Here is a 27,500-nt window from a genome sequence, read left to right as displayed (position 1 = left end):
CAGCCAGGTTTTACAAAATTAGGACAGGTATGCCATGGCAAAACGTATGGAGAAGCAGATCCAAAACCCAGATTTTTGAGATTTAAAGTGGGTTTTTGATCCTCAATTCGGCCCAAATCCAACTTTCAAAAGCCAGCGGGCCAGTTTCCGATGAATGGACTGTAGTAGGGTGAGGTGAGGCAAGCCAGTGCATTGTGCTAGTCCTGGTACTCTGTAGTCATGGTGTGCATGTGGATGGTAGTGATGTTGCAGATGCTGCATGTTGGAAATAATACCAAGCCTGCCGTTGCTAAGAAATGATTCTACAGTCCATTCATAAAAAAGATGGGCCCCTGCTCCAGCGAGTTCCCGTTTTTGGCGATTTTATCGTACGTGGTGCAGTGCCGCGAAATTTGAAACTTGAAAGTCCAAAATGGTACCTCAGCTGGGGTTCGAACCGCACAATGTACTGTTGCAAGTAGAGTGAAGCGGCCTGGATTTTCCCAATTCAGTGCTTTTGGATCAAAACCTGGCCGAAATCCTATTCTTGCCGTTTGCTTTTTGGAGAAATAGACTTTAGAAACAGTATTGCCTTTATTGAAAGAGCATTCCATAGGGGATTGCCGAAAGAAATTCCAAAAAAGTCCGTTTGAACCATTTATGGCCAAAAGCTAGAAGTCCATCCTTTTATGAATGGACTCTCTCGTGCAATCCCACCGCTACGTCTGCCTAGTTGTAATGTTGTGTTGAATCCTGCGGCCATTATCATCGTCACTGCACTGGTGTCGACTGCCAGTGGTAACTTGGCACTGATCGTACTAATGTATTGGTGTATCAGCTGTGTGTGTGTGTGTGTGTGTGTGTGTGTAGTGACGTGGTAATGGGGTAATGGGGTAGTGTGGTGATGCTATTGATGCTTTCATGCAGAGTGGATGCTGAGAAGGACCTGAGCTTCCTTGGCCTTCTTGTCATGTGCAACACGCTCAAACCGGAGACGGCGCCCATCATTCGCGAGCTGCATGACGCCGACATTCGCACTGTCATGGTCACAGGTACGTCGTCGTCACCGCCTGCTTGCCATGTGTGCTGTGCTGGCCGTCTAGGATGTTGTTGTTGTTGACTTTTATTTTACTTCACCAATTGCGCAGGCATGATGTGTTGTGTTGTCCCGCTTGCCATGTGTGCTGTATGGCAGGGATGTGGTGTGTCACTGTGTAACTGTGATAGCTGTATCCCCGTCAAGCACGGTGGGTGCACTGGTGAGGCAGCTGCTCTCCTCTCATGTGACAAGTAACAAGTGACGAGTCGTATGGTGTTGATGCTGCATTGCTTGCCCTACTTTCTGCACTTTGCAGGTGACAACATCCAAACTGCGGTCAGCGTTGCTCGGGAATGTGGAATGATCCGCTCCCATCAGAAGGTAAGCAGGAGCGATATTGGTTTGCGCTTACCAATCCTGCTTTTGTATGGTGCCTCTAAGGTTTGCTATTGCAGCTGCACCATTGTCAAAGCCAACATACTCTATGTTGTGTGTGTGTGTGTGTCTGTCTGTCTGTCTGTCTGTGTGTGTGTGTGTATGTGTGTGTGTGTGTGCTGTTATGTCTGCTGTTATGTTTAGGTGGTTATGTTAACGGCTCACAAAGCGCAGAGTGATGACACTGCTACAGTTAACGGAGATGCCACCCCCGGCAAGAACGGCGGAGGTGTGGGCCCACAGCCGGCAGAAGAAACGCCTTCCACAGCCGCAGCAGTAGCCACTTCACTACCTGTAATCCAGTTCTCAGCCGTTGGTGAACCCACAGACGCAATGTCACAGTCACTTGGCCTACCCACTCACGGACATGTAAGAAAAGTCTTGCCACGTTTTAAAAGTTAACCCTTTATGGTTCATTCTCACGGCAGGATTTGGCCAATTTCAATTCGCGGGCAGGCACCATATCCTTTTGTTCATAATGTTGGTTTCCCTGAATGGAATTTCAGAATCTTGGGCTTCTTGGAAAGCAGCTCTTGGCATGTACATACACCTTGAGGAAGTGAGAAATCGAAGAAGAAAAATTACGGCCCGAAAAATGTCTTCATCCCAAGGAGTCTGTGTATTCCGTAGGGTATGTCTAGACGAAGTACCAAACAAAATGGCCACTTGCCATTACTTGACAGGTTGCGTTCCAAACCATTTCCGGTCATAGCTCATTCATGTCTACGTTGCTGCCGATGCTGCTTCCACTGCCGATGCTGCTTCCACTGCCGATGCTGCTTCCACTGCTGATGCTGCTTTTTCCACCACCGCTACGTCTGCTGTTGTTGTTGCTGTTGCTCTTGCTGCTGTATGCCTGTATTTAGCCTGGTATCCCATCGTATCAGAACGGCAGCAGCAACGGCTCTCCAGCGACCGATGTAGCCAGTCTTGTGTCGCCCAGCGGTGTGTTGAGCACCGTGCGGCTGGCCATATCTGGTAAGTCGTTTGCCTTGGTGCGCCAGTACTATCCCGACCTGCTCAAGAGACTCATGCTGCGTGGCTCCGTGTTTGCACGCATGGCGCCGGAACAGAAGACGCAGCTAGTGCAAGAATTCCAATCCCTCGGGTGAGTGGCAATACTGCTAGAAAGCTGACAGTCTCTGTGCCATGTCTGAGTACTCGTGGCAATCAACAATGTCTACTTTGAATCACTAGCAAGTATACCAGTTGTGTTGGTCCCAATGAAAATACAATGCATAGCTCTCACTAGGCTGCACGCAGCAGAGAGATCCGGGCCAGCTTTGACACCTGTGAATTATTTCTGATGAACTGTTCAAAAATCCTGCATGTCCACAGTCTGGCTGCACATCGGGTTTCTCTCCCAAAGAAATGCACCAAACACTCGTGTACACTGAAGATTGTGCCTGTCTTGCTGGATGATTGTATCTGCTGCTCTAGCTTTCTGCCCTGTCCAATACTATTCTGACTGTGTGCTCTTGCAGTCTTGGTGTACTCTCGGCATGCTCTGTGTGTGCTCGGTGTGTGCTCATGTTGTGCTTATTGTGTGCTCACTGTGTGCTCATTGTGTGCTGTTGGTGTACTCTCTGCATGCTCACTGTGTGCGCTCCGTGTACTGTGGGCATGCTCATTGTGTGCTCTGTGTGTGCTTTGTGTGTGCTTTTTGTGTGCTCACTGTGTGCTCACTGTGTGTTGTTCTATGGCCACAGCTATGGCGTTGGTATGTGTGGCGATGGGGCTAACGACTGTGGAGTAAGTGGTTCACCACATTCCGTGCTGCATGCTGCATGCAGCATGTACAGTGCATGTGCAATCATCTCATTATTGATACTATGTGTCCTGCTTGATGAGATTATGGAAGTGCCAGGGCTGTGAGGCTTTGACTTGTACGTACATCAACCATTAACCATCAACTGCACACTGGAGTGAGGCTTTGACTTGTACGTGCATCGATCTGCACACTGGAGTGAGATTGCTGCCATCTTTCTCTTGACTGGCTTGCAAAGCTGCCATTTTTTAATAACTAACGCTCTGTGCATTGTTTGTCGCCCTTCGCAGGCATTGAAGGCAGCTCATGCTGGAATTTCACTGTCAGAGGCGGAAGCATCCATAGCCAGTCCCTTCACGTCCAAAGTGCCCAACATTGAATGCGTGCCAACTTTGATTAGGTATGCGCTGAATGTCTGCCTACTTTGATGCATGCGCCTAGGCTAATGTGATGTTAGCCGTCCATTGGCTGCAGGCCTTATACGGCTTGAGTTCCACTGTGTGTCCGTGGTAGTCTTGAGAGTTCCGCTCTGTTGAAAGAGTACAGTTCAAGTACATGTAACTAATTCTGCTGCCGCTACACTGTGTGAATTTCAATCTGCTGACTCAGTGCCCGTTGTCAGCCGAATGCTGCACTGTATAAAATATCCGTTGGTTCGATGACAAACAGCAGAACATTCGAATAGTGGATTTTGCTATTTTGTGTCACATGCGTGTGTGACTGTGTGTGTGTGTGACTGTGTGCACGGCAGATGTATTCAGGTCGGAATTATCTTTCATTCTATTGATATATCTGTTGGCTTCACTGTCTTTGCCCGTGGTTGATGCTGTTGAAACCAGTTGAGATCTTGTAATATTAGGGGGGGGGGGGGGGAGGGAGACAGACAGACAGACAGACAAGGAGAGAGGGAGGGAGAGAGGGGGAGAGATTTCTAGAAAATATCTTTTGGAAAACTTTGTCCGTATGTGAATCCTTCATTTGCCTTTTGCCTTGTTTCTTTTCATTTGTTCCAGGGAGGGGCGTGCAGCTCTGGTCACTTCGTTCAGTGTCTTCAAGTTCATGGCGCTTTACAGCATCATTCAGTTTGTCTCCATCCTCATCCTGTATTCGGTAAGGCTTAAGCCATGCCTGGTATTAATAATAATAATAATAATTTGAAACTCGGATGTTGAGCCATAAATAAATGTGGAAGAGAAAAGGACATATGGATACGAGTTAAGAGTAACTCTCCATCACTGTAACATGATACTATATACAGTCAGAAAGTGCAATAACTAGGCACAAAACTGACAGAGTACTGAAACATTCGACGTCCTGACACCTAGCTTCAACACATCTCCGTAGCGCTAACCGACAGCCTTCCAACTTGGAAGGTTCAAGGTTATGGAAAAGACCAAAGAGGGGAAGGCAAGCGCAACGAAAACGAGCAAAAGCTACAGTCCCAACGGAACAAAGAATGTCGATTGTTACTGGACGATGACGAGACCAGTACGATATTTGACAAAGCGGTCTAACTACAATTCGAAGCAGCAAAGCAGCACACCACCCAACTTGGGTGGGTCATAAATATCAAAGATAAGTAAAGAAAGGGAAGCTTTGCGAAAACGAATTGTACAAGCCGAAAGCCAAACTCCTACAGTACTCCTCATGCATGACATTGTTGTCATGCATGACACCCAAGTTGGGTGGTGTGCTGCTTTGCTGCTTCGAATTGTAGTTAGACCGCTTTGTCAAATATCGTACTGGTCTCGTCATCGTCCAGTAACAATCGACATTCTTTGTTCCGTTGGGACTGTAGCTTTTGCTCGTTTTCGTTGCGCTTGCCTTCCCCTCTTTGGTCTTTTCCATAACCTTGAACCTTCCAAGTTGGAAGGCTGTCGGTTAGCGCTACGGAGATGTGTTGAAGCTAGGTGTCAGGACGTCGAATGTTTCAGTACTCTGTCAGTTTTGTGCCTAGTTATTGCACTTTCTGACTGTATATAGTATCATGTTACAGTGATGGAGAGTTACTCTTAACTCGTATCCATATGTCCTTTTCTCTTCCACAATAATAATAATAATTAACTGGTTTGAGGGAAAGAGACAAACGGGAAAAGTCTGAAGAAAAAATTGACTGTCACCACCAGGACTCGAACCAGGGACCCTCGCTTAATAATAATAATAATATCTTTATTAGGATGACCCAGAGGCTTATTCATGCTGGTATTCACACTGGCGTGAAAGTTTCATGTTGACAGTCAACCACTCACTTTCATTTGTTTCAACCTCTCGAGTCATGCTTTCTTTAATACATCATGTACAGTGCGTATCGGTTATAGTGTGGTCGTATACAAGAATATACTGCCTACAAGAATGAACACCCATTTTTTCATAATCATAACACATATTTTATGTGTATATTTATTCTTACAAGCAGTATTATCGCATACTAGAATATATCGGCCCTAAGAATGGATTTTGTGTAGCAAAATATGCCAGATTAGTGCAAAGTGTATCGCCTGTAGTAATAACATCTGTGCTCTGTGCATACTCAATACAATAATATAATTAATATTCAACACAAAAAGAGAGTTATGTCAAACTGAGCATAGGAGAATCACTTTTTCTGTCCAGTCGGACTCTTTCTTCCGACTTCTCTCGTATCTGCTGCTCCGCAGTCGCCTAGCACGACCGCGAGTCTGATCCGTGTGTATCATGTGTAGACCTACATGCTTGTACGTGTCCACATGCCAAACGTGCGCGCATAATTGTAATTATGATACCTGTATGTCACACGTGCATATGATATGTCACACGTGATTTATCGTGTGTAAGAAATATCGGCAATAAGAATCAAATGTCGTTTTTCAAACACCCACGCTATAACCGATACCTACTGTATATGTATACCCAAGATCCTTGTCCAGTTTGAGAAATCTGCGCACTTGCGTGCGGGCAGGCATACAGATGTATTGAGAGGGACACTGTCCATAGCGAAGGTGTAGTTGGTACCCTGTCACGGCAGTCACCAAATTACCAATGTGCACATTCCTGCTACATGTACGTGTACATCCCCCATCTCTCTAAGTACTATAGGAGTTGAAAGTGTGACGAGTCTAAAGTTTAAAGATTTGCGAAAACTTCCCACTTAGCGGGCACGATGTTTAATGACCCCGCCATCACACACCTGTCTTCTATTTCTCCAGTACAGAGGAGAGAAGGAATAACATACGTGTAACGTTTCTTGAGCTACCAATGTGTTCTTTCTCATTAAAACTCTAGACTTTGTGCCCCATTAGACATTCAACTCTTCCAGTAGTCAGACGGGTGTATAGACAGGTGTATATTAGAACGGCTTCTGCAGACTTTATTGTCCTTGCTTTTCTGTGGGAATAGGAGAACTTCCTTTCTTTTCTAATACTTGTACCTTTTCAAGTTTGGCAATATGGCGGTAAAATTCCAGGTGTGTTTTTACCACCATATTTGTCAACCATATGTACAGCTGCAGTGGTGTCTTCAACTTCGTTTTCAAGTTTGCCTTCAATTTTTCCACATACCTGCGTGTGTGTGTGTGTGTGTGTGTGTGTGTGTGTGTGTGTGTGTGTGTGTGTGTGTGTGTGTGTGGTGTTCTGCACGTTTGTGCATGCCTATGTACCTGGATATGCTGTGCAGTTTGATAGCAATCTCGGTGATCGCCAGTACCTCTACATTGATCTCATTCTCATCCTGACGTTCGCCTTTGTCAGTAAGTTTTGCCGTGATGGTGCATCTAAACACATTGGGCATACCAGTAGATATTAAACGCTGAGGGCAAACTAATTCCTGATTCCCGTGAGACTCAGTTAGACCGAGCTTTCCGCACCCACAGCGCAGGAACACCACCACCCTCTAGGTTCAAGGCGCAGAAGCAGCTCCTAAAGCCTGAGGGCAAGAAGTCTCTTAAAAAAATGTTAAAATATTTTTCACTTCACTAGATGCGATATGGCTGGAACCTGCGTAGGTCTTATGCTTGCGACACTGTTGGCCATTCACGGACTAGTATTCGATTTGGTGTGCTTCTGTTTGCATGTGTATGCTGATCACCAGTGGTTCGTACACACGCCTACCCGCATCTAGCCCGTCGTCGACCACCCGGCAGCCTGTCTGGTATCCAGGTGCTGACGTCGCTGCTCACGCAGATTGTCATACAGACGGCATTCCAGGCCGGTGCGTTTGAGTACCTCAAGTCGCAGCCGTGGTGAGTAGGAATATCACTTCATGTACATGTACTCTGTTGGAGATATATTTTGCTGCATTTGTAGTGTCTAAGACGGTAGTGACGGTAGTGATGCTATGGTTAACCCTTTAGCATGCATGGTTGGAAATCAAACAAAAGAAACTTGGGTACACCCAGTAGTGCTGAGCAGTACAATCATGTACTGGACGCCAATCAGTGGTGCCACATCACTTGTGCCTGCTTTTAGTAGAATATAAAATGCATCGCTCGGGGGGGGGGGGGGGGGGGCTTTACCCGCGATGGTTGTCGAACACAATAGCAAAGCCATGCGCTGTGCAGACAGTAGTAATGCACATCGGGTTGTGCACGAGCATTCCAGCAACGATGCAGTCACACTTCATGGCCATATTGCCAGCTTTCTCCATCACGCTTACACAGTTTGCGTCATTGCGGATACGTGGGAAGCTGGCACGAGGTCCTTGGCGGCATCACAATTATGCAGATGGTGCCGTCGTTGTCATCGCTTCAACAAGATGTTTTTTGTCTTTTATTATTACTAATGGTGTAGCTCTGAGCTACTGATAAGAGCAGGCAAAACTGGTCTCTACTCTTAGAAGAGACAAAAAGAAAACTTGAGAAAAGTTGCTTGTAGAGCAACAAAATATGAAGTCGGCAAGTTCTCGCTGGGAACGAAGCTACATTCGGATTACTAGACCCATACTAGGCTCGCGTGATTCCTCTGGTGTCAGCGCGGAGCCAAAATGAGACATGTGTACAGCCAGAAACGGATGTGTGTACATGTAGGGGGTGCAAGGGAAGCACACAGTGAGCTGTAGCAGCCAGAAATGGATGTGTGCATACAAAGGGGAGCCAGGGTGCCACAAGGGGCACAGAAGGATCACGACTGATGTTCGTGACACTCCCCACCAAGAAGAAAGGAGAGACTGTGTGAACTAAAGAACTACGTGAGAAAAATCAGGAAAGGAAAGCTTACTGGTAGCGCTAGCTGGGTGTAGTTAGACTACACCATTGTCAATGAGATTCTTTAGCGCAATTTTCTGCTTGGCTGCGGCAGCGCGCTGAGGACGAGATGGTGTAGTAGATTTCGTGACAGCATCAGGCTCTGAGGTGACATCTGCGGTAACGCCGGCCGGTGTGGGGTCGCGGCCATGCTCAGTTCTAGAGGATAGAGCAAGCTGAGAGGACGCTTTAGTGTGCGGTGATCGGCGGTAGTGACAGAGGCTGATCGAATCTTGCCGTCTGCACTTGCATGCGTTTCACACGCCTTGTCCAAGTTTTTACAACACTGGATGATACCGTCTTCATCAGGGGACTGCTTGTGCTCGCCAATCAGCAGATTAGGCGTATCTGCTGCCAAGCAGTCGACAACCTCAGGGTAGTGTCGCTGCTGTCAATGGCGTATACACAGCAGTCTTGCATGATCTGTCTGCTTGCTGCTGAGGGGTAGAGGCCCAGTCACGGCCCCTTCCGGTCGCTTCGACGTGAAGGCACTACCCCATCCAGCCACGCCGTATAGGCGGTTCCCATCACGGATGCAGCCAATGAAGGCGCCGGTACATGCACACGAGGGTGGTGCACCTGGGGCAGGCAACTCAAGCTGGCCACGTAACGCTCTCTACACAACAGACGTAGCAATGACTGCACATGTACCACTCTTGTCATCGATAGAACTCTTGTGAGCATTCCATCGGCAAATAGTACTCACAGAGCTGCCCAACACGTCAATTCCGCCTGGAGATAGTAACAGCAGGCATATGCATAGATGGCGTAGCATTGGCTGGTATGGACTCCTGAGCAGGTGCGGCATTGACCGGCAGCGACACATTAGCAGGTGCAGTGCTGGGTGGATGGGCCTGAGACGCAGAATCGCTGCTCGACAATTCCGGCTCTGGCACTGCGTGTACTGCAGGTAAAGCGATGGCCTCTGAGTCCACGGGCTGCTGTTTTCCGAAGGCACGGCCTGCCGCGACGGCAACATGGTGAGGCAGGCGCTCACTCATTTTCTCTGTCGGGCTGAACTCCTGGGAGGACTTATTCTGTGTGATGGTCATCAGCGACTGCAAAAGGTCCTCCTGCATTCGATTCCTTGTCTTCGTCTTATCCGCAGTCACTGCTGAGAACTGGCGCTCAATGTCGGCATTCGAATGTGGCAGAGCAAGAACAGCACGAGCCAATGACGACAACGTTGGGAACATTGCATCGCCGTTGATACCGGTTAGCCTCCCAATTGCATGCCAGTAGCGGTCAACTTTGGTGGTAAGGTTCTTGTGCGTGGTACACTGGTAGCACTGCCACTCCCGGACCAACAGGTGCTTGTTGCCGTCCCAGGCTCCAGTCCACAGTTTTAATCCACCACCTTCTCTGCCTCCTTTCACTCGCCTTGGGCTCCCACCAGCTCCTCATCTCCTCCGCTCCCACGCTTACTTCTTACTTCAAGGTTATTTTGTTGTTGATGACGACGACGAACAGACTCATGACAAACTAACTCATCCTCTCCGTCTCGGGTTTCGGCACCATGTTGTTACGGAATCTCAGCCATTCCGTTCCCCAGGACGCAGGACACAAATGACAAGACTGGTTTGTGTTTTACATTATATTATTGACAAGACGGAAAAGCAAACTGCTCTGACAGAGACGAACAAGAAGACTGACAAAAGGACTCTCGACTACAAAATCGCGCATGCTCATATCACACATGCACGCGACTAGACGAGACAGTTTGGGGAATGCCGTCACACAGGAAAACAACACATCATTTCATAACATGCTGCATGCAGATGCCGTGATGGCCTTGGGGTATCGTGTGATCTACAGGCGGCGTACCATGTGGCCTACGTGTGGATGCTGTAAGCCTGTAAGCCATGTGTTTTGGAAAACAGCAGCAGCAGCAGCTGCCTGTGCTACCCTAGCAGCCAGGCCACTATGTTGCTGCCTGGCAGGGTTTTTTTTAATGAAAGTGCACATGCCTACATAGAATGGAACAGAACAGCAACAACAACAGCAAGAGAACATAGGGGACTACAAAAAAAACACACACACACAAATGTGAAGCGGGACATGGATTTGTGATGATTTACTTCTGTGAAACAGACTGCACAGCTGTGTACAAGTATCAGTGCTGTTAATTTCTCTGTCAATGCCCGTGGCCTATGCATACTAGTAGTGATCCATTCATCTGTTGGTAGATGGTCAGGAAAGCAGGGTGGCGGGTTAGGGCCTGGCTGCAAAGGGGCTTGATCCTCGCGATTGCCTTACTGGCTATCTATGTGTGTTAATATGTTTACTGCTGCTGCCGCCGCTGTTGCTGCTGCTGTTGTTGCTGTTGTTGTTGTTGCTGCTGTTGTTGTTGCTGTTGCTGTTTCATTCCCTGTTAGGTTTGTTGCACTGCAGCCAAAGGACGACAGCGACAACATAGTGTGCATGGAGAATTATGTCGTCTTCTTCATGTCTTCCTATCAGTACATTTGGGTGGCGCTGGCGTTCTCGGCTGGACGTCCTTATCGACTAGCATTCTACACTAACTGTAGGTTACGTATGAACTGTGTAGTTACGTGTTTACGGCCATGTGCCCCCAGGCTATTTAGAGATTTGGGCACCATTCGGTCCCTGGGCAGTTTATCTGCACCCGTACAGTTACGGCAAGTCGAAAGTGGTGATGGCATGAATATGGCAAGACTGAAGCGTTGCTGCGCAGTCCCAGCACTGCCGACATTAGGCCGTGCGCTGGGTACTCTTCTACTTTCCTGGTGTTAGCTTTTACTTGCCACTGCAGCTGTAGCACTGTGAAAGGGAAACCCCCTACTGGGACGAAATCATGCACATTTTAGACTGGACTCCGAATGCAATGAAACCGGGTAAGGCGAGACCAAAAAAAAATAGAGATTCCCGGGCCCTCCCGCACCAAAATCGAGCCAAAGCCAATTTTTTTTTTTTGAACAGTTCATACATGCACAGTACTGATCGTGTGAGTAGATCTGTGACGTGGAGTCACACAAACCCGAGCTTGTACAACTCCCTGATGTACAGACAGCAGATCAGGGCCATGTGTCGTTGGCCGAAATACAGAAAAATAGAACGGGTAAACCGCGTACCTGTTGTCTGTAAAAAAAAATGAATAAAATTACCGGAAAATGCTGTAAAAAAAGTTCAACATGGCATGCACACATAAAGTCATGTACATACATGGGAAAAAAATAAAAAATAAAATTCGCCCACCCGCACCAATTTCACATGGGTCCTGCCCGGGAATCTCGATTTTATTTTGGTCTCGCCTAAATATTTAATTGCACAGTTTGTGCTGCAGACTTGCCAATTCTAGCAGTTCCTCCTTAAGTCGCAGCTCCGTATCGCCAACTCCTTCTCCGTGCAGGTTTGATGTTGGCATTCGCAAAGTTGTACCCCGGTTAATGTTTTATTCTCTTTTCAATCTAGTAGTCATTTGTAGAAGATACCTTGTATGAGGAGAGTTGAGAGTTGAGAGTTGAGAGAGTTCAGAGTTGAGAGTTGAGAAAGTTGAGAAAGTTGAGAGTGGAGAGTTGAGAGTGGAGAGTTGAGAGTTGAGAGTTGAGAGTTGAGAGTTGAGAGTTGAGGCTGTTACAATGCAATGATCATGTTCTGCTACACATGTTTTTAAAACTCTGGCAGTGGCACTTTCGCACGCACGCTCCTGCACGCGCACTGGCCAACAAGCATGGTGCCTTTCCCTGTTGTCGGCCGTCCCCTGGAGAAAGAGAAGGAAATGAGATTGGAAAAGATGTTCTATTCCGCATTGTTGCGTGTCGTGTGTGTGTGTGTGTATGTTGGTAGAAATTGGTATGATGATTTCTACTTGACTCTTACGATCTTGTTGGCATGTTTGGATGTGCCCAGACTATGGTTCATGTACTGCATACATGTATATAGTATATACCCATGGCTGTCTCTCTGTACATGTGTTAAGTTGATGGTGTTATGTCCGTCCACGCTGTAGATTTGTTCCTGGTCTCTCTGATGGTCCTGTTTGGCCTGACAACCTGGCTGCTATTCTACCCGCCCGACAAGCTAGTCACCTTCATACAGGTGAGAATGGGTCGGGTACTACTTACTGTAAAAGCCATTATTCTAACGAGGCGCATATGTAACGATTTCCCGAAATCGACTGGTTTACGTGTATCAAAGATAACGATTCTCACTTATTCTCAACGCTCAATAGGACAGTATATGTATCGATTTCTGTAGAACGATTTCTATTTTAACGACAGATTTCTCCTCGTTAACTCGTTAGAGTTAGCACTTCGTTATATATATGTCTTTTACAGTGGGTGGTCTAGTTCTCTGCCTGTTCATGTACTAGTGCAGTGCGAATGAAGCACGGTGCTTAACTGCTCAACTGGTAGAAAGTTAGGTTGTCCCCGAAGAGTTAAAATGCAAAACGCGACAAGCGCCGAATTTGAGAAAGTGAGATTTTGAGCTCTGCGTTGTCAAAATGTCTAGAGGTAACTTCATGAAAATTTTCACATTCAAAAATTCTAGTGATGTAAGGAATATTCGAATTATTCGAATATTCTAGAATACCAACACCAGAAAGAATATTCGAGTGCAGGCAGCATTATTCGATATTCGAAAATTCAAAAAATTGGCACTTTTTGGTTGTGTTATTTAGCTCCAACCTTGATCTCCTGAACAGTATTGAGGATGACAGTAGAAAAAATTCAAAATATTTTCTGAGAACTGTGAAGCTTGTTCTTGAGTAAAGTCTGCTCTGTAAGCAGTGGGAATGTGATCTGTATGCAACATGGATGTTGAGTCTGATGGAGTAAAGTGATCGATGCACATCACAAGAATAATAGAATATTCGTTCGTTCGTCAAAGCAATATCCGAGAGATTTTTCAATCGAAGAAAACACCATTCGTTACATCACTAAAAAATTCACGTGCTTTTCCTGCCAATCTGACTTTATCAACGGACAGCTTCTCTACCATTATCCTGAGGGCACTTCCACTTCTAAGTGGCTGAGGTGTGGTCAATGGTTGTCTTTTGTGTCTCTGTAAGAACATGTCCATATGCCCATATGAGATCTTGTTGTTCGAAAGTAAGCACATGGTCTTACGTGGTGTGCGCACGCGCGTGTGCATTCTTGTGTTGTGTGTATGCAGCTGGACCCGAGGATGCAGAAGTTCTGGTTGTTCAATGTCGCTTTGCTTGAGTTGACTCTGCTCAACCTGGCTATCTCCGTTATCACAGAGGTACACTACTTTGCTTCATGACATACAGGATCAAGGGCTTATCCGTAATTGTTCACCATTCACCACGGACCTACAAAACTTAGCCTTCATGCCATCCATGTGAAGGCGGCTGTTGATTTGCATGCACACTTTGTTGTTAGAAGCGTTGAAACGTCAGATTTGGAGAGCTTCCTAAGACACGCACACTTGGTCATACGTCAGAATCGCTCCTTCTGCAACTGTGTGTGTGTGTCTCTCTCTGTGTCTGTCTATTCTGCAGTTCTTTGTTCTGCCAAGCACGCCGGTAGTGAATTTGCTTCGACACATGCGTCGCAAGAAGCAGCCCAAGAACGCGTATAAGCTGGTGGAGCGAGAGATCCAGGCTGACCCACACTGGCCACAACTGGACACGGGTAGCACTGGCAATGTAGCAATCAACGATCCTCGCAGCACTTTGTCCAACACACAACATCTACAGCAACCATCCAGGAGTGCCAGGGCAGGCAGCACTGCTTCGACTAACGGCAGCCGCTCAGCCAGCTTGAGGACAGTGGAAGCTAGCTGTTGATTTCCTTTACTGCAATTGTACATATCCGTTTACATTGCTAGATATAGAGGCCATAATTTTTTTAAGCAATGCATAATACCAAGAGTTCATAACCCCAGGGTTATGAACTCTTGATATTACCGAATTCCAACCAAAACGGTTGGAAGCAATGCATGAAACAGAACACCATCATGGGTTGCTCGTGTTCTTCTTTTGTTTATCAGCCAAAACTGCACGACGGGTATTTTCATTTTTTTTTTACAACGGAATGTGTGCTAGATTCAGAACGATGTGTTTGTTTGTTTTTTTCAAGATAAAGTTTTAACCGATGTGTTTGTTACCATTCTCAAGATAAAGTTTTAACCGATGTGTTTGTTACCATTCTCAAATTAACGTTTCAACCTGTTTGTTACCATTCTCGAGATACGTTTTAACGCTACACTAGTCATGCACACTTTACGATATTTTTAATGAATGGTTTTTACTACTTCTTGAATCAACCCAGAGAATTTCTCTACCTCCGTGGGTGTTTATAACATCTTGTTCATTCTGTCAACTCGCAGAGTCACTGTTCGCTCCCGATCATCATTTTTTAGAGCATTCTTACTTTTCTGCTTTCGATGAGTTACTTTCCTTTAGCTATCAAAATTTGCAGGACCGCTATTCTTAGAGCAGGAATATTTTCTCCTTTTGATCAGTTTCCTTTCTTCACTTTTGGTCCTGCTTCCCGTCATGGTGTGTACGTGGGAATACTTCAAAAACTGGTTCATAATAGCATATAGACCAGATAAACTCAGGAACATGTTTGATCCATGGCAATGAAGACCGCAGCGGCTGTGTTTCCTCGTGGAGGGATTATATAAAAAATACAACACGAAATTCACTGTTCGCTCCCGATCATCATTTTTTAGAGCATTCTTACTTTTCTGCTTTCGATGAGTTACTTTCCTTTAGCTATCAAAATTTGCAGGACCGCTATTCTTAGAGCAGGAATATTTTCTCCTTTTGATCAGTTTCCTTTCTTCACTTTTGGTCCTGCTTCCCGTCATGGTGTGTACGTGGGAATACTTCAAAAACTGGTTCATAATAGCATATAGACCAGATAAACTCAGTAACATGTTTGATCCATGGCAATGAAGACCGCAGCGGCTGTGTTTCCTCGTGGAGGGATTATATAAAAAATACAACACGAAATAGTCATAAATTGTCATTCCTAAATTCCGGGAACGGTTGCAGCGACAGCATAATCCCAATGTTCAACCCATTACATCCTGGGTGAGGGGGTCCAGTGTGGTGGTATCGCCGGCACTGCTCAAGCTGACCTGCCGTTGAGCACTGTACTGGAATAATGCCAGCAGGTGCACCACCAGCCTAGGATCACCACCTGCTCGCTACCTGAACGGTCAGGACACCGGCAACAGCAGTAGGAATAGACGGCATGAGTTGTGACCTTCATTCAGAAGTCACAGGTCACCAGAATAGTGTACTGTACTGGCCGGCACACAGTTCTTTTCGAGTTGGAGACTGGGTCATCACTGTTGCTACTACTACTTGTAGTACTTATACCGTGTGCCATCAGCTCTTCTAGTTGGCTATATACCGGCTGGCCTGTCATTCCAGTACCTGTCCACTACAAAGTACCGCGATGATCACCATGGACATGCAATCATCCCGACCGAGAACACGGTACGGTAGCGGCGACACCCAAGAGCAACACACCACTACCTCCGGCATTGACAAACAAGCCAGTCATGTCGCCAGCACAGGATTCCACCAAACGTAGAGCTGCAGCAGCAGTAGGTGACCACCATCAACTGCCAGGGTACAGGCACTGTGCAACTGCAGCAGCACAGAGGACGTGCACGGGATTGGCCGGTAGCGCATCAGAAGAGACCGATTTTCGTTTTCCCGTCCTGCACGCGGGGTACAATTGAGGTCAAGGTCAAGTTCACAAGGTCTTGCACAACCTGCAGACAGCAACAACAGACATATCACGATAAAGCAGACAATGAGCCAACCAATAGGTTCAGAGTGTATGTAGCAGACACAGCTAGAACGCAACGCCAAGCAGCAGTGTGTAGATTACGGTGAAAATTCAGACGCGGAAGCAGGCTGCAAGGCAAACGGAAACAAAGCCCCCCTCCCCAAACACACACACCTAAGCACAATAATTACGTGCATGAACATTCATGTACCTCAGGTATCTGGTAAATCTGCCGCTGCTTGGCATCCTTCAGTGTCCAATCGATGACCACATACTTGAGTCGCTTGAGTGACAGGTGACCTGGATGGCAAGCCAAGAGCACAAGCACACACTATGTACATCAGAGAGACAGACAGACAGAGAGTGCACGCGCATGGACACACACACACACAGAAAGAAAGAGTGACAGAAAGACAGAGAGAGAGAGACAGAGAGAGACAGAGAGAGACAGACAGAGAGAGACAGAGAGAGAGAGAAAGAGAGAGAGAGAGAGAGAGAGAGAGAGAGAGAGAGAGAGAGAGAGAGAGAGAGAGAGAGAGAGAGAGAGAGAGAGAGAGAGAGAGAGTCTGACAGATACAGACAGACTATAATCATGTTAGGGCTATGCTACGCTATCTCAACACTCACCAGATTCAACAAGACGGAGAATGCGATTGGGCGTGCCAACACCAATATGCACAGTTGTCTTGGTCAGGAACTCCTTGTGCTGCTCAAGCTGGATGCACAGACACACAGACACACAGAGAGTAGTGACGATGGCAAGGGTTCATACATACAGTATACATGTAGGGTTGAGAAGGGTTCATAACTGGCACGTGTACCCGACACGTTAGCAGTTCATGCCTGCCCACTTTGGTTTTCCCATCTACTCCCATACAAAGTTTATCTCTCTGACGTCCTAAATCCGGCCTGGTCTGGGCCAGTTAATGACGTCATCACGATGTCACCAAATTTAGTGCAAACTTCAAGCAGGTATAACTCGTGAACGGCTGCTCCGATCAACCTGGGACCTTCACCATTGGAATCAGTGTATTTTTCGCTACAGGTTGTGAAGTTTTCATTTTAGGGGAACTTCCCCTTTAAGAGTTTCACAGAAAACAGCGTATTTGAGGTCGTACGACACCTTCGAGTACAAATTGTTTGACCCCAGCAGTCAAAGTGAATGGCATGTGCACGAGTACGCACCGACACATACATGTTGTACTTGTGTTCTATTTGGGTGCATTTCCATACGCAGGACGCCCGAAAGCCAGCAAAAAGACGCATAAATGCATCGTTTCATGCGTACGCGTGGACAGTTGTGAACAGCTACACAGTTGAGCAGGGGCGTGGAACATATTGCAGCAAATCCTTCCCCTTATAATTATTACGTGGCAAGTGAGCATTGCCTGTAAGTGGTGATGACTGGACAGCATGTGACATGTATATGCACTAAAAAGTACAGTTGCGCTTGGTGAAATCCGACACCCGAAGTAAACAACTGGCGCACTGAACCAGCTCCGATTACACCACCGTATTCGTACATGGCATCCAGCCGCATTCGGATCACTTCCAGGGTGCCACGGGCCGTACAAACTGAGGGTGACAAATATGCACTTTGGGTCGGATTTCAGCGAGCGTAGCTACACATGCGCAAAGTCATTAGACGATACAAGAATCCCTGTGATCAGACAATCTGGAAGAATGACTTCACTGCTGCTGCAGATCGGCAGGGAAAATAGCACTCGACTAATACCTGCAGGTACGTCTTGTTATTGTACTCCTGTTGCCGTTGCTTTATTATTGAAGTACAGTAAAACCTGGTGTAAGCGACCACCTCACGGTGCAAGAAAAAGCGGTCGTTAAAGACAGGTGGTCCTTAGAACAAGGTCCCACAGTATGCGTGTAGAACTGTCCATGCATGGAAAACGGTCGTAAAAAGCAGAGGTCGCTTACACCAGGTTTTACTGTATTTTCGGGGCTTTTTTTTCAATGATTTTATTTCCACGCCGCACCGAATGCTCGTTGTTCATTTCCTAAGTCCATTCAGCACGTGCGAATTTGTGGGCGGTTTACCACCGCTGACATTGACGCGTAAGTGCATAAGAATAATACCTGCGCCCTACCTTGAAATGTTTGGCGAAGAGCTTTGCAACTTGACATCCACTGGAAAATTCACCCGCAGCCCTGGAGCACCAACAAAGAGCAAGCATACGCAGCTGTAGCACCACTGCAAGACATTGCCTAACGTTGTACAATGTAATATTGGAAATGCAGTATTATACCGGACACTTGGGTTTGACAGCACTTTACTGTGCATTTCCAGGTCAAAACCGGAATACTGGGTCCGGGCTTATACGCACACATAATCCAAAACCAGATCGTGCAAAATATTTCCGGATCTCCAAGCGGAAACTATCAATTTCCCAATATCCCAAAAGGTCCATTACAAAAATTATAAAAACTAAAAATAGATTGTAGATTCACCACTTCAAACAAAGAATAAGAGCAAGAACACCAGCACCAACAATGACAACAACAATGGCAAGAACAACAACACAAAAGCTCCAAAGCTACGGTACCACCGACCCAGAAACTACAAAAACAACAGCGACAACAACAACAGCAGCAGCAGCAACTACAACAGCAGCAGCAGCAGCAGCAGCAGCAGTAACACAACAACTTGCAACTTACCGAATGAGGTCGACTGCTCGCACAGCAGAGCTGGTTATCACCAGTAAGACAGGACGGCCGTGCTTTGTTCCTTTCAGCTTGCCAAGCGACTTTGACCAGCCAGACACAGCTGGAGAAGACACACGGAGAACAAGAGTGAACAAAACACACCATTGCCTCTTTCAAATCTAAACAATCCCAGCTGACAACAGAAAAAAAGGGATCAACTAAAGAGACAGGGAGACGAGTCAGTACAGGTAAGACACAGACGAACAAGTAAGACACTTCCAACAGAATCTGGAAATAGCCAGCGATGCACATGCGCACACGCACACACAGTTGTTTCACATCTATCACATGACCATATGGGACAGCCATGTTGCTTCCAACTCCAGGCACCCCCTGCATCTATGGGTCATGTGATGTGGGCCATGTTGGTTCCACTGTCCTCACGTTCTAGTTTCCACACAAATTTCATCACATGACGAAGATGTCAAACCACACTACCGGTATACTGTAAAGTCATTCTGAAGCAGACACGCCAAAATATCCAAGGATTTCCACCAGTACTAAGCTGAGGCCAAAGCTGCACTGGAAAGCAAACTTCCTTGCAGACTGCTGTCACAAAACTGAATGACAGCGTCCATACCAGAAAAGGTGAAGGTAAAGATACTAAATCCTGACTGCCTTGCAGCTACAGGTACCAGCGAAATTATACGGACTGCTAGAGGTGGAGGGTGAGAACTGGGGTGTGGAATGGGTGTGGGTGTGGACTGGGTGTGGGTGAGTGCTAAAATCTACGCTATAGCGCTAGCAGGATAGTCGATGTCCAGTGCAAGTAGCTGCGTGGTGGGATACAGTGAGAAGCTTCAGTAGGCATGAGAAGCGTCACCAACAGTTGCGTTATGACATCGAATCATTGTGTGATTCGGCCTGTATTAAAAGGAGGCTATTTGAGATTAGCGCTAACCTCCACCACTTACCGGTGTTGAGGTACTGAGAGAATGTCAACTCCTCGCCATCCGACAACCGTGCCGCCAGTAGTGCCTGCTCCTCTGAGTAGCAAGACAGAAAACATGCAAGCAAATATAAAAAAGGCGTTACATTCGGCACAGTGTGGATTTAACACTGTCAACACCAATGTCACCAATGGCTCTTACATTCTTGTCAGGCACACCACGTTCCCAGCACAGCACGACACTCGAGAACAACCCAAAGATAGTGCACACGCCCAACAAGCCGCCAGCTCCATGCTATCACCACACACACGCACCCACGCACAAGAGAAAAAAGCTAGAAACATACCCGGAAAGGCCAGGTCATCCTCGTCAACAGCAAAACGATCACACGACGACAACTGGGTTTTGACTTCTTCAGCAACTTCGGCACGAGTCATAATAGGGTCAGTTGACACAATTGTTTTCTGCATGAAACACAACATAAAAAAGAGTGAACGAGAGTTTATATTAATTTTCTTGTTCGAGTATTCGGAGAGAAAGAGAGTAGGAATATGTAGAGCTATGGCGAAAGAAATCTCCTCCCCCCCCCCCCCCCCCCCCCTCCTCTCCCTCCCCGCATTGGGAATAGCGCCGCCACGGCACCGAAACAGGCCAAGAGCAAATGCACATTTGTCAGACTAAGGCCCCAAGTGCACACTGCACGCCGCATTCATACACAGCACCATACCACACTACCAGACAGCATACATACAACCATACGTGTCCACAAAGGACGAAACAGTTCTGTCCGCAGATTGAGTATTTCGCTCCTGCTCTTGTAGCAGTTGAGCACTCTTGCGTGGGGTAGTGCCTTTGCTGTTTGCATTATGCAGAGCTCACTGACTTGTCAGTTTGAGCACTCTGGCAAGGTACGTTCGGGCCTGATTGGAAATTTTTATTTCCATTGCTATCAGGTTCGGCCTCATTTCCTCTGTGCTGCGCTGACGAGTCCACAAAGGACGAAACAGTTCTGTCCGCAGATTGAGTACAACCATACATGCATAATCTAGCCACACACTGTCGTACTTGCTAGGATAGAATTGCCTTGCAAACACAAGACTGCCATGCATGCAAGAGTAGAGTGGCAACTGAACACCCATGAAAACACACATCTGGTGATTTCTTGTCCGAAGAGCAAAGATGCAGTCTCAGTGGAGCGCCTTACCGAAGCGGATTGGGACGACACGTCGGCCTTTTCTTCCGCAGGAGAATCGCCAGACTTCTTAGATTTCTTCGGTTTCTTCGATTTGCCAACAGAGGCCACCAGGTCAGCGGAGTCATCCTCTTCAGCTTTCTACAGAATGGGGAATGGTAGCAGAAAACACACAGAGCATAGTGACGTTTTTGTTGATGGGCAAGCTAATCCAAAAGGATGGTTAACCCTTTGTGCACTGATTACCAGCATACCGTGAAACAGAATTAGAATCTTCAGCACAATTTTCACTTTCAACAGGTCATAACTTTGGCCTTCACTCAATTTTCACAATCTTGGGCTCGCTGCGAAGCTCCCAGGTTCCATCAAGCAGCCGCTACATATTAGGCGCAAAAAATTAAATTCACAGAGATGAGAATACGACATGCGAGATATCGCAGCTGTTGCAATTGAGAGCTTGAAGCTTCTGCCACGACGTAGACCCTTCGATTGTTGCAGCAGCACAACAGCAACGATGACAACGACAACCACAGCGACGACAACGACAACAGCAACAACAGCCGCAACAACAACAACAGCAGCAGCAGCAGCAACAACAACAACAGCAGCAGCAGCAACAACAACAGCAGCAGCAGCAGCAGCAATAACAGCAGCAGCAACGGCTGCGACAACACAACAGCAGCAACAACAACAACAACAACAACAACGCCAGCAACAACAACAACAACAACAACAACAACAACAACAACAACAACAACAACAACAACAACAACAACAACAACAACAACAACAACGTGAGAATAAAGATTTCAAAAAAACACAACAGACGTAGCCTGACTCCTCTTTGAAACCAAATAGCTTCATAAAAGGCTAAAAGTCATTCAAAATCTCAAGATAACGTACATCATGTTTGCGTTTCTTGGATGCAGTGCTAGCTTCTATTTCATCAGCTCCATCTTCGGCTGCATCTGCAATTGCTGCTTTCGTCTTCTTCTTCTTTGACTTTTCTGATGGTGATTGAGCCTCTGCAGTGCATGAACATAAAAGAGAACAAACTACACATCCAATACTCCGCAGGGCACAAAAAATACACAACTGCACAAAATGACAATGACTATCTACTATTGAATGGCCTTGCTTGCTCTCTCCTACAAGACCGCTTTACTCTTCGTGCTCACGGTGCTCACACTGCTGCCCTTACCCGTGGTCAGGTGTCTGCCGCGCTTGTTTTACCCCCTGCTAGCACACGCTATGGTTTCAGTGCAATTTCTTACGTAGGTGCTGACCGGTGGAATGCACTGCCATCTGCTTACCGCCTTTCTAATTCACCTGCTGAATTTCGTTCATCCATCAAGACTTTCTTAGGGTTCCCTGTAAGAAGGCGATGACGCGCCTATTGGGAATTCGCTAGTAAAATAAGAATAAAAATAAAATAAATCTACATGTCGTACGGACTTGGGAGACGAGCCACACCTCGTCATAAAGTGCCAATTTCATGGCACCATCTCTCCAATAGCGCGAATGCAAAAGTGTCATTTCGATTCAGGGCTTCTTTATTTCCGCAATTCGAGCAACAAAGCGTTTCGCCAATCGGGACTCTTTCTTATCGCTCACGATCCCAGCCTTTCTTGTTCCTATTTTAGTTGTCTGCTGCCATGTCTTCACACGTTTCCATGCATTATTACACGACAGCAAGAGTCTATGATATCACCAAGAGTATGCAACTCTGCTTGATCATGCGTCATGGGTTAATGCATGGCACCGCCGGTCTGCCGGTCGCCTTTAGGGAGGTTCAAGTAACAGCGTGATCTCTTAAATTACCGGTGCACGAACATCAGTTCCACACGGAAGCAGAGTTCAAACCACAGGGAATATGTGGTGCTTTACTTTTTACACAGCACGCAGATGCAGCTGCACTATGCACCGAAGGCAGCGTGCCACGGCCCATAGAAAAGAGATCAAAGGTACATACTCTCAGGTCATGGACTCTTGATAAAACTATCATAAAAGCTATACCATCTTCGCAAAAAGAAGCAAAACTTAGTGCCCTTTCCTGCCCTGCAACAAACAAAATTCTATATCATTCTGCTAGCCTGCTATGTTCGTACTTGAAGTATTTCACAGAGAAAGTCCAGGCAGCCTTGCCATTCTTTGCCTTACTGTTCTTCAGCGCCCTACCACGACAGTAGTCTACTGTGTAAATTGTATTATGCTTAACTTTAGTTTCCTGAGGTACAAGTATGTAGCCACTTCACAATATAGAAAAACAGTACACCATCAAGCGTGTTGTCTCCGTAAACTAAAATCTTGAAAAGACCATTAATCGGAGATCATGGTGCACGTAATCCATTCCTCGTTGAGAGCACAATCAAATACGAGTACATAAGTATAATGTAGGAAAGCTTGAATTACAATCTCACTGAAGTGCATATTTACGAGCACACGAACCTGGCCCAGGATCCATCCACCAGTCATCGTCCAAATCATCGGCACTGCCCATAGGTCTCGACTTCATTTTCAAAGCAATAGCAGGCGTAAAACAGTCGTATTATGGCTGAAGGTCAGAGCAATAATTATAATTTCAATGTTCGATCGACAAAGAAGAGAGCAACAATCCAACATCTTCTACAAAAAAAAGACGCTTTTTGAATATTTTTATTAAATTTTCTTGTCCTTTCATCATGAACACTTGTGAAAACCACTACATGTGGTCACGTGGCACGTAGCGTCGTTGTCCAGGTTACTGTGTAGATGTTGTCGTAGCTACAGTAGCCTGATGCATACGCTAAAACTGTAAAACTAAAACTACAGTCTGTTTCAAAAAGATTAGCAATCAAGTTTAGGTCTTAAAAAGTATGAAGATAAGGGAAATCTGGACAACAAAGTACATAAAACGGCTTGTTAGGGCACGGCAAATTGTTCTGTGAAGGTTTCGGAACAATCGGACCAACCGTTAAGGAGTTAGTATTTCGGCCAGGTTTCTGGCCTTTTCCCATGGTTTATAATTTGCCCTGGAAGCCAGTATCGATTTGTTATCAAAACCCACGATTTATCCCTTCCTTTTTGGCCTAGTGGTTATGAATGCTGTCTGCTGACCATGAAGTTGTGAGTTCAAATCCCAACAAATCTTCAAGTCAAACATTTTTTCTTCAATTTTTTTCATTGTTTTGGTACAAGACAAAGAAGGTGGCTGCGCCAAGCGACTTGTTGTTGGAGCTCGCATTTCCTGCCGAACTGACTGACACTTGAATGACTGGCTCACGCCATGTGAAGTTGTGAACACACACAACACTGAAACCGTGTGAGTGAACACGGAAGTCATTGCGCTGTAGCTACGTGTTGTTGAATAAACCGGCACATCGCGATCGATCGATTTCTGTTTGAGAATTATTTTAGTATTTGAAGATCGCCAATTTATTTGAATTTAGGAGTCAACGCCGTCTTCTATCAGCTTTCACAGGCGTCTGCTTTCTCAAAATGTCGTCGAAGTCACACGGATAACTTTGCCACTTCAAGGCCTTGGGAATGAGTCTGTGTCGATGCCGTTTTCGTCTCATCGTGAGAGTAAATTGCATCCGCGGCAGCTCAAAGAATCTATTTGGTCACAAAACGGACGCATCCCGCTCGTCAAAATTTACCACACTTTCGACATGTCCTCTCTGACTCCATCCACATCGATGCGAGGAAGATCGTCAGTGAGTTGTCATTTTTCATGCTTTCGCGCGGAATATTTCTTCGAGTTCACAGTGAGTTTTTCCAGGCAGCGCTCTAGCGCTCATACGCCACGGTAAGACGGCAAACTCCCCGGGCGATCACCAGGATTGCTAATCTTTTTGAAACTGACTAAAAGCAAGACTGCCAAGGGACTGGATCCATGGAGTCACTGGCAGGAGTCATGACTCATGGACTGAAAAAGTGGGGAGGATCAGAGTAGATACAAGGGGTCCGGGATAGGACTCTGGGAAGGGGAGAGTACATTTTTTTTCCTAAGTACACAACCTACATGTGATTGTACTCGTCAGAAGAGGGGAAGACAACAGAATATACAGTCATGTACATTGTACATCGTTGTTGTTGTTGTTGAAATTTTATTTTGTATCGCAGACCAAACGGGCAATGGTGCCCAATATTATGATGGCGATAAAGTAACGGCCGAGAGCCAAGGATACAACAAGCAAGCCTCCACGAAAGAGAGAAAAACACAGACAACACAGACTGCAAATACTCAAAAAGAAAAAGAGAAAGGGAAAAAGAGAAAAAAAGAAGAAGAAGAAGAAAGCACAGTTGAGTCACAGTTGAGTCACGACTCCAAGTCCAAGCCTAGATGCTGGCTAGCCATAAAAATAAACCTTTAATCTTGAATGATCTGTGGCAGGCGAGGGACTTGAACTCTTGGGGCAGGGCGTTCCATAATCTAAGGGCGGAAGCGAGCGGCCGACAGTCACCAGAGACTCGCCTGGTGGCAGGGACAACATACGCATTTGGATGTCAAAGAGTTGGTGGACAAGCCGTTGATTATTCACTCTCATTGTAATATCAAAAAGTATTCTTTCTAGACCAAAGAGTGGTATATTTGATAACATTTAATAACGATAGAAATTTTTACGATACTTCTCCAGACGTTTCGTTGTTCTGAACAACATCGTCAGTGGATAAGTGGATTCTTTATCCACTCTTTATCCACTCTTTATCCACTGACGATGTTGTTCAGAACAACGAAACGTCTGGAGAAGTATCGTAAAAATTTCTATCGTTATTAAATGTTATCAAATATACCACTCTTTGGTCTAGAAAGAATACTTTTTGATATACGCATTTGGATCGTTGATCCGAGTGACGCCTTCAGTCTGGCGACGTAGGTGCTTGGACAGGAGATTACTAATTCTGGCGGTGTGGATACGAAGCATGAGGAGGCGGAGTTTACAGTGGGCGTTTTGGATGATGGGGATGAGGCCTAGATGGGTGTAGATGGGATCTGTGTGGGAGGGGAATGGCTGGTTGGCAACGCAGCGGATACATCGCTTGTCGAGAACCGAAAGCTGATGCCGTTGGTGCGCAGAGAGAACCGAGAAGAAGGCATTAGATCCATATCACATGTCCGGTAGTATTAACGATCTGTAAAATAGCAGGGCTTGTTGAGGAGCGAATGGCTCTCAGCGCCGTCAGTTTCTGGGAGGTCTTCCGTGTAATAGTTGCAACTTGAGTCTCCAACCGAAGCTGGGAGTCGAGATGTAGACCCAGATATCGAGCATTTGTGGTCTGAGCTAGGGGATTTCCATTGCATTCTATGTTAAGTAACAAGGGCTGCCTGCGAGACGCATGAAGGGCCAGAACGTGGGGTTTGGAGGGATTTAGTATTAAGCCTCTTTCTTCCAGAAAGTTGGCCAGGTTGGAGACCGAACGGGAGAGGGTTAAATTCAAGAATTCGACAGATTGACTGATGGCGTCTAGCAGGATATCATCAGCAAACAGTTGTGTGTGGGCTGGAGCTGTGATCTGTTCTATTTCCATTGTGTAGATGGAGAACAAAAGAGGACCCAGCACACTTCCCTGAGGAACACCACACTCACAGGGAGAGAGGGCGGACGACTGGCCATTGCTCAGGACGACTCGCTGACGGCGGTCAGTTAGGTAGCTCATGAACCAACTGAGCGCCGTTGAGGTAACCAAAATTTGGTGTTTGACCTTATCGAAGGCCTTGCTCATATCGACAAGTACAAGACCTGTATGGTGCTGCTTATCCGCTGCCTCCAAAATATCTGTCTACAGCCAATGTCAGGGCATCTTCTGTGGAGTGAAGTGGGCAATATGCGAACTGGTTTGCGGGGAACAAGGAATTTTCGGAGAGGAACTTACAGAGTCTCGTGTGGACTACCCGTTCTAGGACTTTGGAAACTATTGGTAATAACGATATTGGTCTATAGTTCCTAGTGACAGCTTTGTCGCCTGACTTGAAGAGGGGACGAACATCCGCAATCTTCAGAGATGCAGGAACAACACCAGAAGCCAGAGATGCATTGATTAGTATGGTGAGGGACGGTGCAAGGACAGGAGAACGGTGTTTGAGGATTGCAGCTGGAACCTGGTCGCTGCCTGCAGCTTTGCGCACGTCAATGTTGGAGAGCAGCTTAGCGATCTCTTGCACACTTGCTGGAGCAAATTCTTCGAGGCATTCCTTCTTCGTGGGACCCAATGGGGCTGAGAGACGTAGTGGTCTAGTTGGATCTGACACCACACCGCTGAATTGGTCACTGAGCTGTGAGACACTGACGGCTGGTGGAACTGAGGACTTGTTACGCCCGATGAGGTAGTTGATGGTCTGCCAGGTTTTCGTGCGTTGGCCTGACTAGCAGCAAGAAGGTCCCTAAAGGTGGCTCGGAGATGTTGTGACATACGTACAATAACAAAACAGCAGGGAGAGTAGGAGCTCCAAGTAGTTAGCTCCCAAGGCGGGCGAAGCTTCGCTACACGGCACCCTTGGCTTTGTTGGCAGAGCATTTCTCATGAGGCCAAGACGCTGGTAAC

General features: G+C 46.5%; 2 protein-coding genes across 2 annotated transcripts in view; one reads left to right on the top strand and one right to left on the bottom strand.

Moving 5' to 3' along the window:
• LOC135817200 (polyamine-transporting ATPase 13A3-like) overlaps window positions 1–15,214 on the top strand; it is a 39,806-nt gene extending 24,592 nt beyond the window's left edge. Inside the window, 13 exon segments of the mRNA XM_065330329.1 lie at window positions 907–1,031; window positions 1,335–1,399; window positions 1,598–1,822; window positions 2,320–2,561; window positions 3,163–3,205; window positions 3,512–3,621; window positions 4,235–4,331; window positions 6,873–6,945; window positions 7,287–7,437; window positions 10,812–10,960; window positions 12,407–12,495; window positions 13,573–13,662; window positions 13,922–15,214. Coding sequence (XP_065186401.1) covers window positions 907–1,031; window positions 1,335–1,399; window positions 1,598–1,822; window positions 2,320–2,561; window positions 3,163–3,205; window positions 3,512–3,621; window positions 4,235–4,331; window positions 6,873–6,945; window positions 7,287–7,437; window positions 10,812–10,960; window positions 12,407–12,495; window positions 13,573–13,662; window positions 13,922–14,209 — 1,747 coding nt within the window. The 3' untranslated portion in view covers window positions 14,210–15,214.
• Window positions 15,215–15,338: 124 nt separating this feature from the next.
• Window positions 15,339–23,595, bottom strand: LOC135817201 (protein CMSS1-like). Its single transcript, XM_065330330.1, has 10 exons — window positions 23,424–23,595; window positions 21,879–22,000; window positions 20,988–21,116; window positions 20,130–20,247; window positions 19,808–19,879; window positions 18,846–18,954; window positions 18,278–18,338; window positions 16,800–16,887; window positions 16,384–16,472; window positions 15,339–16,155 (listed from the first exon to the last, which is right to left on the bottom strand). Exons 1-10 carry the CDS (start codon window positions 23,488–23,490, stop codon window positions 16,072–16,074), a joined length of 939 nt encoding a protein of 312 aa, XP_065186402.1. The 5' UTR covers window positions 23,491–23,595; the 3' UTR covers window positions 15,339–16,071.
• Between the last annotated feature and the right edge of the window lie 3,905 nt (window positions 23,596–27,500).

Source organism: Sycon ciliatum, chromosome 5, assembly GCF_964019385.1.
Source record: "Sycon ciliatum chromosome 5, ocSycCili1.1, whole genome shotgun sequence".
Lineage (NCBI taxonomy): Eukaryota > Metazoa > Porifera > Calcarea > Leucosolenida > Sycettidae > Sycon > Sycon ciliatum.
The sequence above is the reverse complement of the archived record's forward strand: the minus strand, read 5'-3'. Positions and strand labels throughout refer to the sequence as shown.